At 38.8% G+C, this 14803-nt stretch overlaps 1 protein-coding gene across 1 annotated transcript in view; it reads right to left on the bottom strand.

The window, feature by feature from the left end:
• Positions 1 to 9150, bottom strand: part of LOC311197026 (uncharacterized protein) — a gene marked incomplete at its 5' end in the record, with an annotated part of 56979 nt that extends 47829 nt beyond the window's left edge. The window contains 4 exon segments of the mRNA XM_084270712.1: positions 414 to 600; positions 1789 to 1936; positions 4805 to 5075; positions 8517 to 9150. Of these exon segments, the coding sequence (XP_084126838.1) occupies positions 414 to 600; positions 1789 to 1936; positions 4805 to 5075; positions 8517 to 9150 (1240 nt within the window).
• Positions 9151 to 14803: the final 5653 nt, after the last annotated feature.

Below are 14803 nucleotides of genomic sequence, written 5' to 3'. Positions count from 1 at the left end.
GTAATAAAGTGCCGTAACTTGTACCCATTTGTCAGTCAACGCAAAAACGGTGAGAAGGCAGCCGTGAAGGAAGAAGCAGGCTTACACAACCCTCTCCACCCACATGCTCCTCATCTTCCCTGCTAGAAGATGTATCTATGCTGTCAGTATTACACAGGCCTATTTTGTCCCAGATCTAATGACAGTTTTGCCTGAATGCAACCTTCTTTAAAAAAAAAAAAATTAAAAAAAAACGAGGCCCAAACAAACATGCAACTATGACAAACTTAAATTGATGAAGAGTCTCATCTACAAAAAACAGTGAATAACAGTTAAGAGGTGGAGAGAGCCCTCTGTAGCCATGCCATACTCATCAGGTCAAACACTTGATTTAACAGTGGTGATCACCTCGTACCTAATTTATACATCAACTTAATCTTTTTTCAGAGGGTTCACAATTTTTCCCATGAAGAGCATATTGCTGTCCAAAGTTATGACCATTAGGAAGGGCCTGTTGAATGTAATAGTAGCTGGAACGGACATAGGGACTATTTCCATGCCTGTGGCAGCTGCTGCTTCAGTGCCAGTCTCGTCCACCTTTACCACAGCCTTATGAATAGCCTGTGAAGAAAAAGACATGTTACAAGTCAAGGAGGTACAAAAATAGTCACCTAAATAAGAACTTGAGCTAAAAGTGACTGAAGAAATGATGGGTAAGAAACAAGCACCACATGGACAGGTGTGAGTCCCCTGCACAAAGAGAGCAAAGTTCAGAGGAAAAAAACAATCAGCAAGCTACACTCATCCTATCTTTCTCAACCCCATAGAGGAAATATCTGTGGAGGTTAGTCTGTCAATTCCCACAATGACCCATCCCTGGTGTAGGAGAGTGTCCCTTCTAATGAAAACATTTGCTTTGTTTCTCTTCTTATTCCCTGCTCCCACTCATGTAGATCTCTGGACCTAGGCTAAAAGTTAACAGAGCAAGATCATATTTGACTATTACAAGTTTGTATAGCTGAAGAATTAACATGCAGATTAGCATAACAGAGACCTGAAATTATGTTTCCTATGTTCCTTAATGCCTTGGAAAACATGGGAGCAAAGGAGAAGGGCTAGAAATGGAGGGCTAGGGCAGAGAAATATGTACCTTTTAGTATGCAAAATCAAGATTACCATAGATGCTAATTCACCAGCTTCCACCTGAGGTTATGGAGGTAGTTGTTTTGTTCATATTAGACAATGAAATTTGCAGTGATTGCCAGCTTTGAACTCTAGATTCATTGAAGTATGACTTATCTGTAGCTTTTGCCTGGGCCTGGCACTGATGAGAGTCACTAATTATAGACTTGAAGACAAATGTTTTTAATAACTGCATCTTCCTTTCCCCCAACAGTTTAAAAGCAAGCAGTGCTTTTCCTCTCCCCTCCATAAAACACAGACAGCTCCCTGCTTGCGCACAGACAGGCTAAAGAAGGTAGACACAAACAGGAGCAGCGATGTAATGACTGTAACAACACACTGCAGGAGGGTTCAGAGGTGTGTAAAGCTGATGATTTGGTCATGTCTGTTTTATAAGGTTGCCTCATGCAGATCAAAAAGGCCTCCTAGATTAAAAAATTACAGACTTGTAACCTGCTCCAACTCAATTGCACTGACAATGCAGGTAACATGGGCAAAATACTCTGTATGCCAACAGCTGCATTTTCCTACGAAGCAAAGCCTTTTTACACGAGTTTCACATCATGAATAGTTGTAAGGAACATGATGTAACCATGGGCCCATAAAACAAAGAGTTGTATGTCTTACCTGGGAAATTCTGTGCTGGGGCTGCCCAGTGATCCCAGATAGGTCAGCCTTATCAGTGAACACATCCATGATGCCCATTTTATATAACATATTTTTTAGGTTATATGTCCCATAGAGAGTGAATTTCGGAAGATAAATATTTGCTGAGCTGCCAGAAAAGAAGAAGAAGAACATGTTGAAATGTTTGATCAGATATCACAGTACAATACAGACTCCCAAGAGTTGAACTCATTTTGCTGTCTCCCCAAAGAGAGTTTGGAGGGTCTCTCTCTACTATATGGGAGATGTATATTGGTGTTAATGTGGGAAGATAAAAAGAAAGTTTGGAAGGCTCATTGAGAGGATCGGCTTGTAGGTTGCTGGCTCACAATCTGCAGTAAGCCAACACATGAACAGTGAATTGACCCTGTGAACATTCAGCACAACAGTACAACTTTAACTCTCTGAGGATCTTCATGACATTTTCAGAAGTTAGTGATATTTTGCACTTTCTGCAGGAAGTACCTTTCTCATGTCCCATTACTGAGGATGCAAAGGATTCTCCTTGTGAAAAAATAACTCTTTTAGATGTCTTGGGCTGGAGACAAAAAAAATCCAACACATCCCCAAATACAGAAGCCAAGCTCCCTAGTTACAAAACTTTTATCATATAAAAGAGGACAGAAAAAATTAAAAGATATACCAAACAAACAGGAAAATATATGGTGGTGATTGCACCAAAAGCACATTGACAGAATATAGCTAGTAAATAGATATTTTTCTATGCCAAATCCAGTGGCTGATTTCTTAATAGGTTTTTTTTAAAAGTGAATTACTTGCTGCTTTCTATAAATTAATAAAGCTCTATATTTCTGACTCATTTCTTCCTTGTTCTTTCAATAAGGATCTAGTAATTCCTTTTCAAAGGTTAAAACCAACATTTACAGCTAGAAGCAACATAATGAGACAGAGGTTAGTGGTAATGCAGCAGGTACAGCAGGTACTGTTTTCTGCTGAGAAACCAGAACTGTACAGTGTTTCAGGTCAGGCAGATGTGAAGCACTTAATGAAGCTGGCAAAGAGCACGTCATTCAGCAGACAAGTGGGAAGAAAAGGGCTCATACCTCCAGCACAGCACAGCACAGCATCTAGCGCCAAGTCTGGCTGGTACCCAAAAACGGGAGTGCTAGTGGATTGGTAACAGGTTTCTGATCTCTTATGCCTAATTTTTGACTGTGCTGATTGCTGTCTCAATTGAGGATCCAGCTATCATTGAATTACTTGTCTTGCTATTACATAAAGCCACTCATTCACAGGCCCCCACTTGCTTTCAACATACAGGAAAAGGAAAGCTGTAGGCACACAGCAACAACGACAAGCAGGCACGAAGCACTGGGATGCACTTTTCCAGAAGAGAAAGTTATGTTTTCTCCACAGTTCGGTCATTAAATAGATCTCAGCTGCCTGCACTGACAATATTTGGACACTATCCCCTGTTCAGCAGCCAATAGTAATTAAAAATGTCCTTCACAATTCTTCTGCAACTTGTGTCAAGATCAATTTGAGGACAGAGAAACAGGAACAAAAGCTACTTTGTGCACAATCCTTAAATCATTCCATATCCTACACCAAACCCATTTATTAAGACCTCCCAGAGATTCCAGCAAATGCAATCACTTGCTTTGAAAATTCTAGGGAAAGGAGGAATCTGTGTGATACGTCTGCAGGAGTGAACGATGAAAAATTGGGAGCTTCATGAAACAAGCTCATCTTTGACAACAATGCCTTTTTGTAAGATTTGCATCTCCCATTCATGCTAATAGGTAGATTATTCCAGTTTTGGGAAGGGAGAGAGGATGGAGAAAGAAAACATAACCCCCTTCAATTGTATTTAGTATCTTGATGATTTTAAAGACACTTGTGCTTCTTTGACAAAAATTATTCGTATCTTGATTCATGATCTTGTTTGCCCTACAGTGATGTTAGTCACAAACCTCATAGCTGCTCCCAGAGGCTTAAAAGTTGTGAAGGTACATGGATAATTACATACTTTTTTCTGTCTTTTTTTAAATTAAATAATATAGATTCTTTTGATAAGGTTTAGCAGTGAAAGAGTTAAGAACATCACACCAGTTTTGCTTTTCTGTATTAGGATGTCATTTTTTGTCTTAATATTGATAATTTAAAGTATAATTTTCAAATGTGTACATGTGAAGGTCTCTAACAACACATCATGTTCATGAATGAACACAAGAAGTTGACTCTGTACAGATGTAGTGTCTAGTCATGTTCGCATATTTTGTCCTATTGAAGGTGATCACTACACATGGCACTAAACAGAGGGAGTCTACAGTTGGCAGTTGGTTTTAAAAAGCATATAAACTTTCTGACTTCTAAACTCGAAAGTTATCTTGACCCAAGTGTTGCTTATTTCAGTTTTACCTTTCTAAATATTCACAGAGCCTGAATATAGTGGTTCTGTGATGTGCCAGCTGCTCTATACACTCATTATTGAGCTTTGTCCTCATAATTGCTAAATGAAAGTTTTGATTTCAGAACTGAATGTGCAAATTCAAAACCTGCCTGGATGCGTTCCTGTGTGATTAGTCTAGGTGATCCTGCTCTGGCAGAGGGAGTGGACTAGGTATCTTTTGAGGTCCCTTCCAACTCCTAATTTTCTGTGATTCTGTGAAATATTTCTAACTATAATAGGCAGAAAGGAAGCAAGACTCAAGAGGTAAGGCTGAAGGTGGGGATTTCCTTGCAAATAGGAGAGGGCAGAAGAAAAAACAAAACAGTGAGAAGATGTTTTAAGACAGCAAACGGGGGACTATGGAGAGTCGAAGGTAGGAAACAAAATGGGGAAATGGTTAAAGTCCTAAAAAATTGAGGGTTTTCACTTTGTGCAGTACTAAATGTGAAAACACAGGGACACCAGAGAGACAGATATCAACTTTTGTCAGTGGGAAGTCTTCAGTAGATTAAAGCAGAACTGATTCTGTGCCTATCATGGGAACCAAGAACTGCAGAATTTTACCTTTTAGAGACTAATGTCCTCCACCTCGACATACGTTCACAGGACAATCTTTTCTCCAGCTTCTTCATTCTTCCTTGATCAGGCAGAATAAAAAATGCTGAAGCACCTCCTTTGTAATCCATTTGCACCACAGTCGAAGACAGCTGTTCATCATAACCATGCTTGAACAGGCCCATCCCGAACATCATGGGGACTTCAACAGCCTTGTTCCCATCCACATAGAATTTGCTCTTTTTAGTGTATTTTGGATCAAAAGGTTTTTCCCATTCAGCTTGAAATATAAGAGACAGAGTTACAGGATATTTTGAGGACATGAAACTGTTGGACATATCACCATAGGACATATTAATATACGACAAGAATTGATACAGCTGGAACAGCTTCAAAGATAAACCAGTTTGCAATAATCTTACTGAATACTCAGAGTATTTCAATAGCAACATGCAGTAGGTAGAGTGTAATGTAAAAAAATCCCTCAAATCTTACAGCAGGCTGCAGTATCCTTCATTTCAATGAGATACCAAGTCTTCTACTGTTCACTTTTCCTCCATGACAAGGAGGAAAGGATTTTAAGGATTTTAAGGATCTTATAAAGCCATCATATGTTTCAGCATTTACATGACAGCTCAGAAGAAGAAAGATTCTCTCCTTTCCTTATTCCCACATCAAAATAGACTTGTGAAGAGTCACCTGATGGATGAATTCTCCAGAGAAATAAAGGGATTCAGGCTGCTTGCAGAGAAGGGTTTCATATGCCACTTTACTAAATGGCTTATAAAGTCATGAAGAACTTAATTGTACCAGACTTCTGGATAAAGGAAAAAAAAACCAAAACAAGCCAATAAAACAGAGCCTTTTGTGCTGTCTTGCTCACAATGTTAAATTTCCAAAGGCTCTTTGCTTAGTCATAGTGAAAGAAATTATCTACATTGAAACTCCGAAAGTCTCATCCTAAGCAGAGAGGAATTGCTAAGCCAAATTCCAGCTATCCACCTCATCTATTTCAGAAGCTGAACAGATTTAAATAAAGAAGAAAAGCTGGTGGGAGGAGTGGGGTGTGGTTTGCTCTTTGTTGTTTTCCATTTGTTTGTTTGTTGTTGGGTTTTTTTTAAGGAAGAGGTGTTGCTCTGTTCTAAGTTTTGCCATCTAGAATACAACTAATTTTAAATCAAATTTAGTGGGCAAAATTAGAGTCACAATGCTAAGTAAAGTACCATCAAGAAAATATGAAACAAGATGCAACACCTTTTAACTTCTGATTTCTAGTTGAACAATGGTTACTAGGCAGTTGGTACAACTGAAATAATTATTATCTGCTGTTTCCACCATCTGTGAAATAGACATGAATAGCACTTATTTAGTATTTGGAAAGGGTAAAATGAGACTTAGTGTATGTCTTGGGCTCTGAAAATATAAATTGACAAGTGTCAATATTCTGAAGATGGGAAAAGTTGCTACTCATATTTCTTCATTAACAGTGACTTCTTCTATCATCAGATATATAAGAGGCAAGATTTAGGCCTAGATATGCTTAAGGGAAAAAAAAACCCAGACTGAATTCCAGAAACATGAATGACAGAAGTCCTGAAACACTCAAATATTCTTTATCAAGTGCTCAACTGAGGGAAAACACCCACTGATTTCAGAGAGCTTTGCTTCAATAAAAACTGAGTAGGATGTAAGTATTTAGGACACAGATTAGACAGAGATGATATTCAATAATCCTTTCCTTCTGTTTCAGAGAAACTCATACTCCTATGCTCTCCTCTCTCTTATGAGGCTGCCTTCAAGGGATGGCACCTTTCTCAAATGCTTCACAGTGTCCAAGTGGAAAAATGAACCTTAAAATATGATACTATGAGGTGACCAGCTTGGGGAGTGCATGATAAGGGTCTGGTGTACTGTAGTGGAATAATATGTCCATTGGCCAAAAGCCAGGAAAACACTGACAGACCTTTGTCCTTAGGGAGGGACTTCTACATTACACTGCATCACAGAAAAGCAGGGTGGGAAAGTCACCAGGACTGTGCAAGGAAGGTTGTAATGCACAGAGAGTGGACAAGAGCCTAGAAGTACAGGCTGGTTGTAGAGATATCTGAGCTTTTGAAATCCTCTCCAGATTAATCCTAGCCTCTAGATCAACTAGCATTAACCGACTCTCAATTTCAAGATAAAAATCCTTACTGCTGTTATTAATGCTATTCTTCAATCCACTTTCTTTAAAATTTAAAAGTTAAACCTGAATCTCCACCATCTTTGGAAGAGCAGGGAAATTGTGTCAGTAAGGAGAACAAACACCTAATTTTAAACAAAACTCATTTTTAGAACATGTAAAAGTTATCTGCAATGCAAAGTGATATTTATTACAGGGTTTCTCAGGCTTTTGTCCCCCTTGTGATCCTAAATCTGTAGTTCTTTCTCCAAACAGGTTTCAGTAAAAGAATAATCTACAGCTTTTTTGCCTGTTTTGAAAGATATGTCCGATGCTACATAAAAGCCTATCTTGAAAACATATTTGAAACAAACAAGTATGTATTCAAGAGAATTAAGCAACATCACTCATCTCTATTCCAAACAGCTCCATTTAGTTGTGGCCAAATCTTCAGAGATTGACACAAGGAGCAGAGACACAGATGAAAAGCAAAACAAAACCAAAATATGGTTTTGAATTACCTTTGGGGGAAGCCTCATATTGCAGAGAAGGGTGGAAGCATCCAGGTTAATAATTTTAAAAGAACAGCATTTGCTTTACAATACAGTATTTCTAATATGTCTTCTCTGTTTCAATTAAAAAGCTCAATGATATTTTATCAGAGAAATTATGGAATATTATTTTTGTGAATACAATTGCTCTATTTTCAGAATACTATAAAATGAAAGGTTTGAAAGAAGACAATATCTGATATTAGACCACTGATTGAGCCTTACAACCTTATTTGTCTCATTGCATCAGCAGTCTGAAAAGCTCTGGGAAGATCTCTAGACTGTATCTAAGCAGACTGAACAAGTTAATTAAGAAAAACAAGCTTATTGTCATTAGGTTTGTATTTGATACTGGTGGGTCCATCTCTTCACTGGAAAATATTAGAATCTGCAAATCAATAAAAAAAGGTTGAAAACCTATGCCTCGAGACACATCAGGACTACAGCCATACACATCAGAAAAGGCACAGTTAGTCAAGAAAAAAAGAGGAGTACATGAGTGTGAAGCTAATGTTTGTACTGTTCAATGTTTACCTTTGGATACATGAACATCTCAGTAACTGCAAAATGATTGAGCAAAATAAATTTAGGTAAGATGTTAAGCTTCACTTTAGCAGCGCTTTTAAAATTTAACTCTGAAATTGCTAAACAAAAAAAATTGCTGAAATGGTTTTCAAATTCATTCTTAGCCAACAAAGCATTTAAGTGTTTAAATCCTACTATACTGTACAGGACTAGATACTTTACTGAATAGAGACATCCTCCTCAATGTGCATTCCATTAACCTTCAGTGGGGAAGAAATGTATTTATTAAAAGATATTAGAAAATTTGCCATAAATTTTGCTAGGAGTTATCATCTGTGCCAAGCAGAACTTAATTGCCATTGTCTTTGTTTATAATTGTGAGGAGCAAAAGGACAACAAGATATGAATCCATCTGCAAAACCATAGTCTGTGATTGACCTGAGAAAATAACAGGAAACAGGAGAATTTGATACGTATATCTTACCGTTAAAATAAATATAGCTAATAAGGAGAATTTCTGTAAGTGGATCAAGGTTATTTATGAGGTCCTTGATTTTCCCATTGGTTCTTCCTGCTACATATTCGTTGATTTTTATCTGAGCTTGATCAGCCCTCTTGAAGTTCATAGGATAAGCTTCTCCTTCATAGAAGTTTCTGAGATTACTTAAAAATTTATCTTGTGGCTTCAGTCGGTCAAGGACAAACAGGACATTTCCCATATTCAGCTGTAACCCCTCATTCTTTCTGTTTATCATTTGCATGAGTTGACGATAACCTTCATGTATTTCATTTTCAGAAATCTCACGTGGGTTAAAGCTAAGGACCCTAAGAATCTGTGTCAGAGTGTCTGATCTGGCACCCAGAGTCAGCATTGCAAAGGCTGTAGAGATGCTCAAAGGAGAGAAGAAAATATTCCCACTGTTTTCACGAGAAGAAATCTCTTTGTAGAAACAACATGCAAACCGACAAACACTGTTCCCTACAGTCTGCTGTGGCATGTTTCGGTTGTCTTGGCCTCTTTGGTTTGGGTTTCTCACACCTTGGTTATTAGGCTCATAGCAATAACTGTTGGAATGAATCCCAACAATTAAAAGACACAGGAAAAACAACATCTTCATGTTTCTATAGCTCTGCAAAAGAAGAAAATAAAAATGACATTTGGCTTCCATTTTTTTTTACCTTGTGCTTAGCAACAAATCAATCCCTTCACTGTACAGAGCTGGCTTGGTACCAGTGACTCCAAGGTTCTTGAATTCAGGGATACCAGCTTTCTATTTCAAGGAAGAAGACTCTGGGAAGTTACTCAACCTACTGAAGAAGTTATGAAAGAACAAAAATTAAAGTCAAAGAGCAATATGAAGTAATACCAAAGACGCCCTCATTAAGGTTAGGCTACAACTCCTTTGAAACTGTTTTGTTTCCAGTGTTCTGTTTTTGATGTGGCTTTAAGTGATAAAAAGCTGTAAGTCAAAAGTATAGGTCTGTAGAGAAGAAAGTGAGGAAGCCAGTCAAGGCTAGTCAGTTAGATTTAGTAAGATGAAAAATCAATGCAGAAGAAAGGCACAATATTCCTCCATTGTCCGAATTAAAACATTTATGCCTGCATACTGGCAGGCATCAAAGAGAAAGTAAATGCAGTTGTTAATGAGGAAGTGATGAGCATTCACAGTGATTCCATAAAGCTTGAAACAATTGAGCACCATTTAAAAAAGCAAAACAATAGCCTTCCACATACCCAACAAAAGAGAGAAATTTGCTTTGAGCCATCAGGAATTTATTAAGACCCCAGAAACCGTGTTGCTTCTTAAAGAAAGGGAAAATGAGTGTGTACGCAAAACAGCAAACAAGTGTGCCTGCTGCATGCAAAGGCATGTTCAGCCCAGTGACTGAACCAAAGCACCTAAAAAAATTTTTAAAAATATTAGAGGAAAGTTTAGAACAACCATGGCATTCATCATCAGGAAGATATCAAGGAGTGATTCTGGCAGAGAATGCTGCAATGGTAAAATGTGAAGATGAATGAGTGAAAACTGGAGGAACAAAGATAAAAGGTACCAATAGAACAGGAAAGCCTCTTGCAGAGGATCATGGAAACCTTCCATATGGCAATATTTTTAATTCTAGAAATTCATACTGTACCATACTGGTTTCAACAACTTCTGTCAACAGAGAGAAGGAAGTAAAGATGTGGAGTATCTGGAAATGCAGAATATCCTCCTGTGGTATATGATCACTTTACCTACAGAATCTTTTATTAAACAAAGTACTCTCTATAGGAAATGGTAAGGGTTTTCAAAAGGGGAAAAGCATCTTAGGTTTCTGTCTTGCAATGATAAATTGTATTCAGACTCTCATGCATGTAAAATCATTGAATCCTTATCAGCTCCCACCACGAGTCTGCATTTGTGTTCTCCACTTTGCAGCATCTTGGTTCTCCAAAATTTAATGAACCCAGAACTATGCTCTCAGTTTTAATAACATGTGCTATAAATATTCCTTAATTCTCACCCTTTGAGTATCATGGTTATAGTAATACTACAATCGCTAGGAAGGGCCTGAGATCCATGACAAACCACTTTCAGATAATTCACTTTCATATCTAGAACACATTTAAATCATCTCTTTGATTTGTGATTTGCTCCACTATCACTTTTCTTCTAATTCTCCTAGTCTTTACCTCTATCCATGATTTCTTTTTTTTCCAAACTCTGTATAAGCTTTAGAGAAAATTTGCTACATTTGTTATTATAATCCATTTCCTTTATTTAACTCCCTAAAACATTTAGAGATGTAGTTTTCCTAAAGAATTATACTATACAAACATGCCTATCCCACAGAGGACATAGCTTTTCTATTTTAAAAAAAAAGTAATGAAACAATAAAAAAACCCTTTAAATTGCAGTTTAAATATGAACATGGTCACGTCTAAATTGGATATCCAGAAAAAGCTGCCCTGCATATAACGTTTAACAATTTTTCCACAGAAAAAAAAAATCATTACTTACGGTACAGTCAAAGGGTCCTGTTGTATTCACCAGGTCTGCACAGGTCCTTGCTCAGTTGTTTGTGCTGCTGAACACAAAGCAGGGTATCCTCTAGTAAAGGTTAAGATCATCTAAGGGCTGTGACTCACACATTATAATTTTAGAGATTAGGTAGTGCAAACAATGTTGAAACTAGTTTTACTGGACACCTTACTTTGCTGAATATATGTTTCACACGTGACTTTTTATTATTCATGACAATCTGGTTAGATTCAAACCGATTTTTCTCAAACTGAACCTACTATTTCTTAATATCCAATATTCATACACATCTCAGTTGTAGAAATCTACTATTTTATGAACAAGAGAGTCATCAGCAGTAGTAACCACAGAGAAATAACTTGAACGTCATTTCCAGTGACTATAGCATTGCTGCCACTAAGTCAGGAGGACAATGCTTGATGCACTGGGACAATGTGAATTTTGTGACCTAGCCTGCTTCTCTCCTGCATATCCATGCCTGGGCTTGGCTGTCTCCAGGTGAATCCAGTGATGATTCCAACAGGTGCAGGGCTTAAAACACTGTTTTGCTACATTAGCAAATGCTGCTGTAAATGTGCCTGACTATCCACTCCCACACGGGGAATCCGCTGGCAGCAAGAACTGTGATAGCGACTCCTGGGCCATTTCTGCATGGCCCTGCGCCCAGCAAAGAGGAATGCGGCTGGGATGCCATTGCATGCAGGTGATCCCTGTTACAAGCATGGCCTGAGGACAGGGGGCGGAAGCCTAAGAACATGCGTGTTAAATAGAGCAAGTCTTCAGTCCAGTTTACTATCTTGCGATCTGGGTTGTGGGGAGCAGGCCCCGACTGATCATACGCCAAGTTCAGCTGGATCAGATCGGACGGTCAGGTATCCTGTGCTCTGCTCTACTCTCCACAACAAACTCCTGAGACTGCTGCTGCGAGGTGGTGGGTGCAGAATGACAGAGCCATTGAAGAAGGAAACTCTGAAGATCGAGTAGTCCAAGCCCTTGCTCAAAGCAGGGTTAGTTACAATGAGTTCCTCAGGATGGTGTCCAGTTGGCTTTTTGATTTCCTCCAGCAATAGAGACTCCACAATCTCTCTGCGCAACCTGTGTCAGTATTTGATGACACACAAAACCCAGCTTTATCCACATTTAAATGGAATTTCTTGTACTTCAATTTGTGCTAATTGCCCCTTGTGCTGTCTCTGGATAACACTGAGAAGAGACTATTTCTTCCTTTACTCCTCCTTTCAAAAACTGGGTATTTATACACATTTGTAAGATCCCCACAGGTCTCTTCTTCCTGAGGTAAGCACTCAGCCTCTCCTCATACATTAGATGCTGCAATACCTCAGTCGGTTTTTTGGCACTTTACTGGAGTCAATCCAGAATGCCCAGGTCCCTCCTGCACTCTGGAGCCCAGCACTGGATGCAACACTCCAGATGCGTATACAAGGGATGAGTAGAGAGGAAGCATCACTTTGCCTTGACCTGCTGGCGGTGCTCTTCCTAATGCAGCCCAAGTCATTGGCTACATTTGCTATAAGAGCTTACTGGTGGCTCATGGCCAACTTGGTGTCCACCAGGACCCCCAGGCTCCCAGGAAGACCATCTCCTGTCTCCATTTCTAAAACTGGGATGATATTTTCTCTCATTTTCCTTTCAAAATGCAAGCAGTTTTGGGGAGAGAACAACCCTTACTACAGGCAAATTGGATGGAGTGCTAATCTCAAAGCTATTTCTAAGCACAACTGAAATACTAACCACAACAACTCAGCAACATTTTCTCGGAGGCAAAGATGCAACCAAAGAAAGTTGTTGAAGATTATGACCTATCAAGCGGCTCAACAGATTGCAAAAAAACCCTCTTAAACAAATTGCTTATGAACTAAAGCCTGAGAAATAGAAGAGTCAGGCAGTATACTGGACTGAGACATAATGTGTTCTTCACACACAGTGCTCATCTGAAAGACTATTTGAGATACTATTTTCGTTGCTTCTTATATAAATAAGAGCTAAGAATCTCACTTGGAGCTAACTTCTAATAATGGGCTGCAGTTTTCATGGTATATAAAACCTGATTTCTGATGAAGGAAGGAAGGAAGCCCAATTAAATATAGACGCCATGCTAATGACAAGGTGACAGATGAATGACTAAGCTAGATTTGAACACACCTAGACCACACCTAAGGACACTTGCAGGAGAAAGCCTGCTACTGAACATGGAAAAGCCTGCTCTGTGATTGGAAAGAAAGCAGAGAAAATCAATATAAGATCAATTTAAACAAATAATTTGTATCTCAAGACACTACGATTAAAGAAAGTCCAAATTTGTCTTTCATGTCTTTCCAGTGTCAAGCCATGAGAGGAAGGTAAAGAAAAAGGTGACAATTCCTGACCCAACTGCATAGTTTCTGTATATGATGAAAAAGCTTCAACAACTATAAACCATCATTTATATCACAACTATAACCAGAATACCAATTTATAAATAATTCAGCCAATTCAATTCAACCAGTGGTCAATTTGGAAGACTGGGATATTCCAGAGTAATTTTGTGTCTATTGAAGATATGATATGGATAATGAACAGGAAATTCCCTCACCTGCACCGGGGACTTTTCTAAAAGCTCCCATGGCTCTTAATACAGGTATCACTGAATTGTTCCTATGTGCTTAAGCTCCAGCTGGCAAAATTTAGTGTAAATACATCTGCTTTGAGCAAAAAGGTTGAAAGATATTTGTTTATGCAAGGTTCATCTCATTGCTATATCCAGTAACCGCTGGTGGCATGAGTGGGGAGCTCTACTGCATAAACAAGGCCCCAGAGCCTCTTCTTGGCCGGTGCTAAACACAGATACCAGGTGTGTATATAGCTTCAAAGAGATGGAAGAATCTCTTAATTTGTTGTCTCACTGAAACTAAAGCACTTCCTCATAACCATAATTAAAAAGGGAGGCAACGGGAACTGGAAAACAAATTTATATTAAGTTGTACTTTTCTGGAGCTGGCAGTACTTTCTCCTGAAAATGTACCAGGAGAGAGTGTGTAGCCTCTGTAACCTGCATGGTGTGACCCATCTGACTTAGGGTACCTGTTTCCCTACAGTAACAAAACCACAGCCTTTTATAAACGGTCCAGATCTTGAAGAATTTCTCAAGAATTATTGCTCAGTATGTAAAGCACTGTTAGAGATGACCTACAGAGATAGAAAACACTCCAAGGCATCTCTGTTTAGCTATGGGACTTTTCACAGTCCCTTTAGTCCCAGGATTTCCTGCCAGTAAAACCATTACACTATAAAGAAAAGTGGCATAGCTTGAAGTGGGCTAGTGATGCTTGCCAGCAAGTCAGCTTCACTGACACTTTCTGCCCTCTTGTCCAGCATCTCCTTGGGCCTCAATGTTACACAAAGGGGAGGAGAGGTGAGGATGAGAAGTAGGTAGCAGTTTGCCTCAAGGGAGCTGAAGAACCATCATACTGAAAAACAAGTATTAGTTTACTGCTCATGGTTTCTCCTCAAAGCCAGGAAACATTTTCTCCCACAAAATAGGCTCCCTTCCCCCTCAGCACACCTTTCAGTGAAATATGACTTTCCTGCTACAAAAGAAAGCTCCTTTCCTTTTTCTCTTCCCAAGTGGTCTGTGAATCATTGTCCCACACTTCATATCTCTTGCAATTTTAACAAATTTTTAGCAAATTTTCTTTTCTCTGCCTTCAGTGAACTTTTACACTCTGCTGAGAAAATCTGCATAATA

This window comes from Gallinula chloropus (assembly GCF_964237585.1).
Source record: "Gallinula chloropus genome assembly, chromosome: 14".
Taxonomy (NCBI): domain Eukaryota; kingdom Metazoa; phylum Chordata; class Aves; order Gruiformes; family Rallidae; genus Gallinula; species Gallinula chloropus.
The sequence above is the reverse complement of the archived record's forward strand: the minus strand, read 5'-3'. Positions and strand labels throughout refer to the sequence as shown.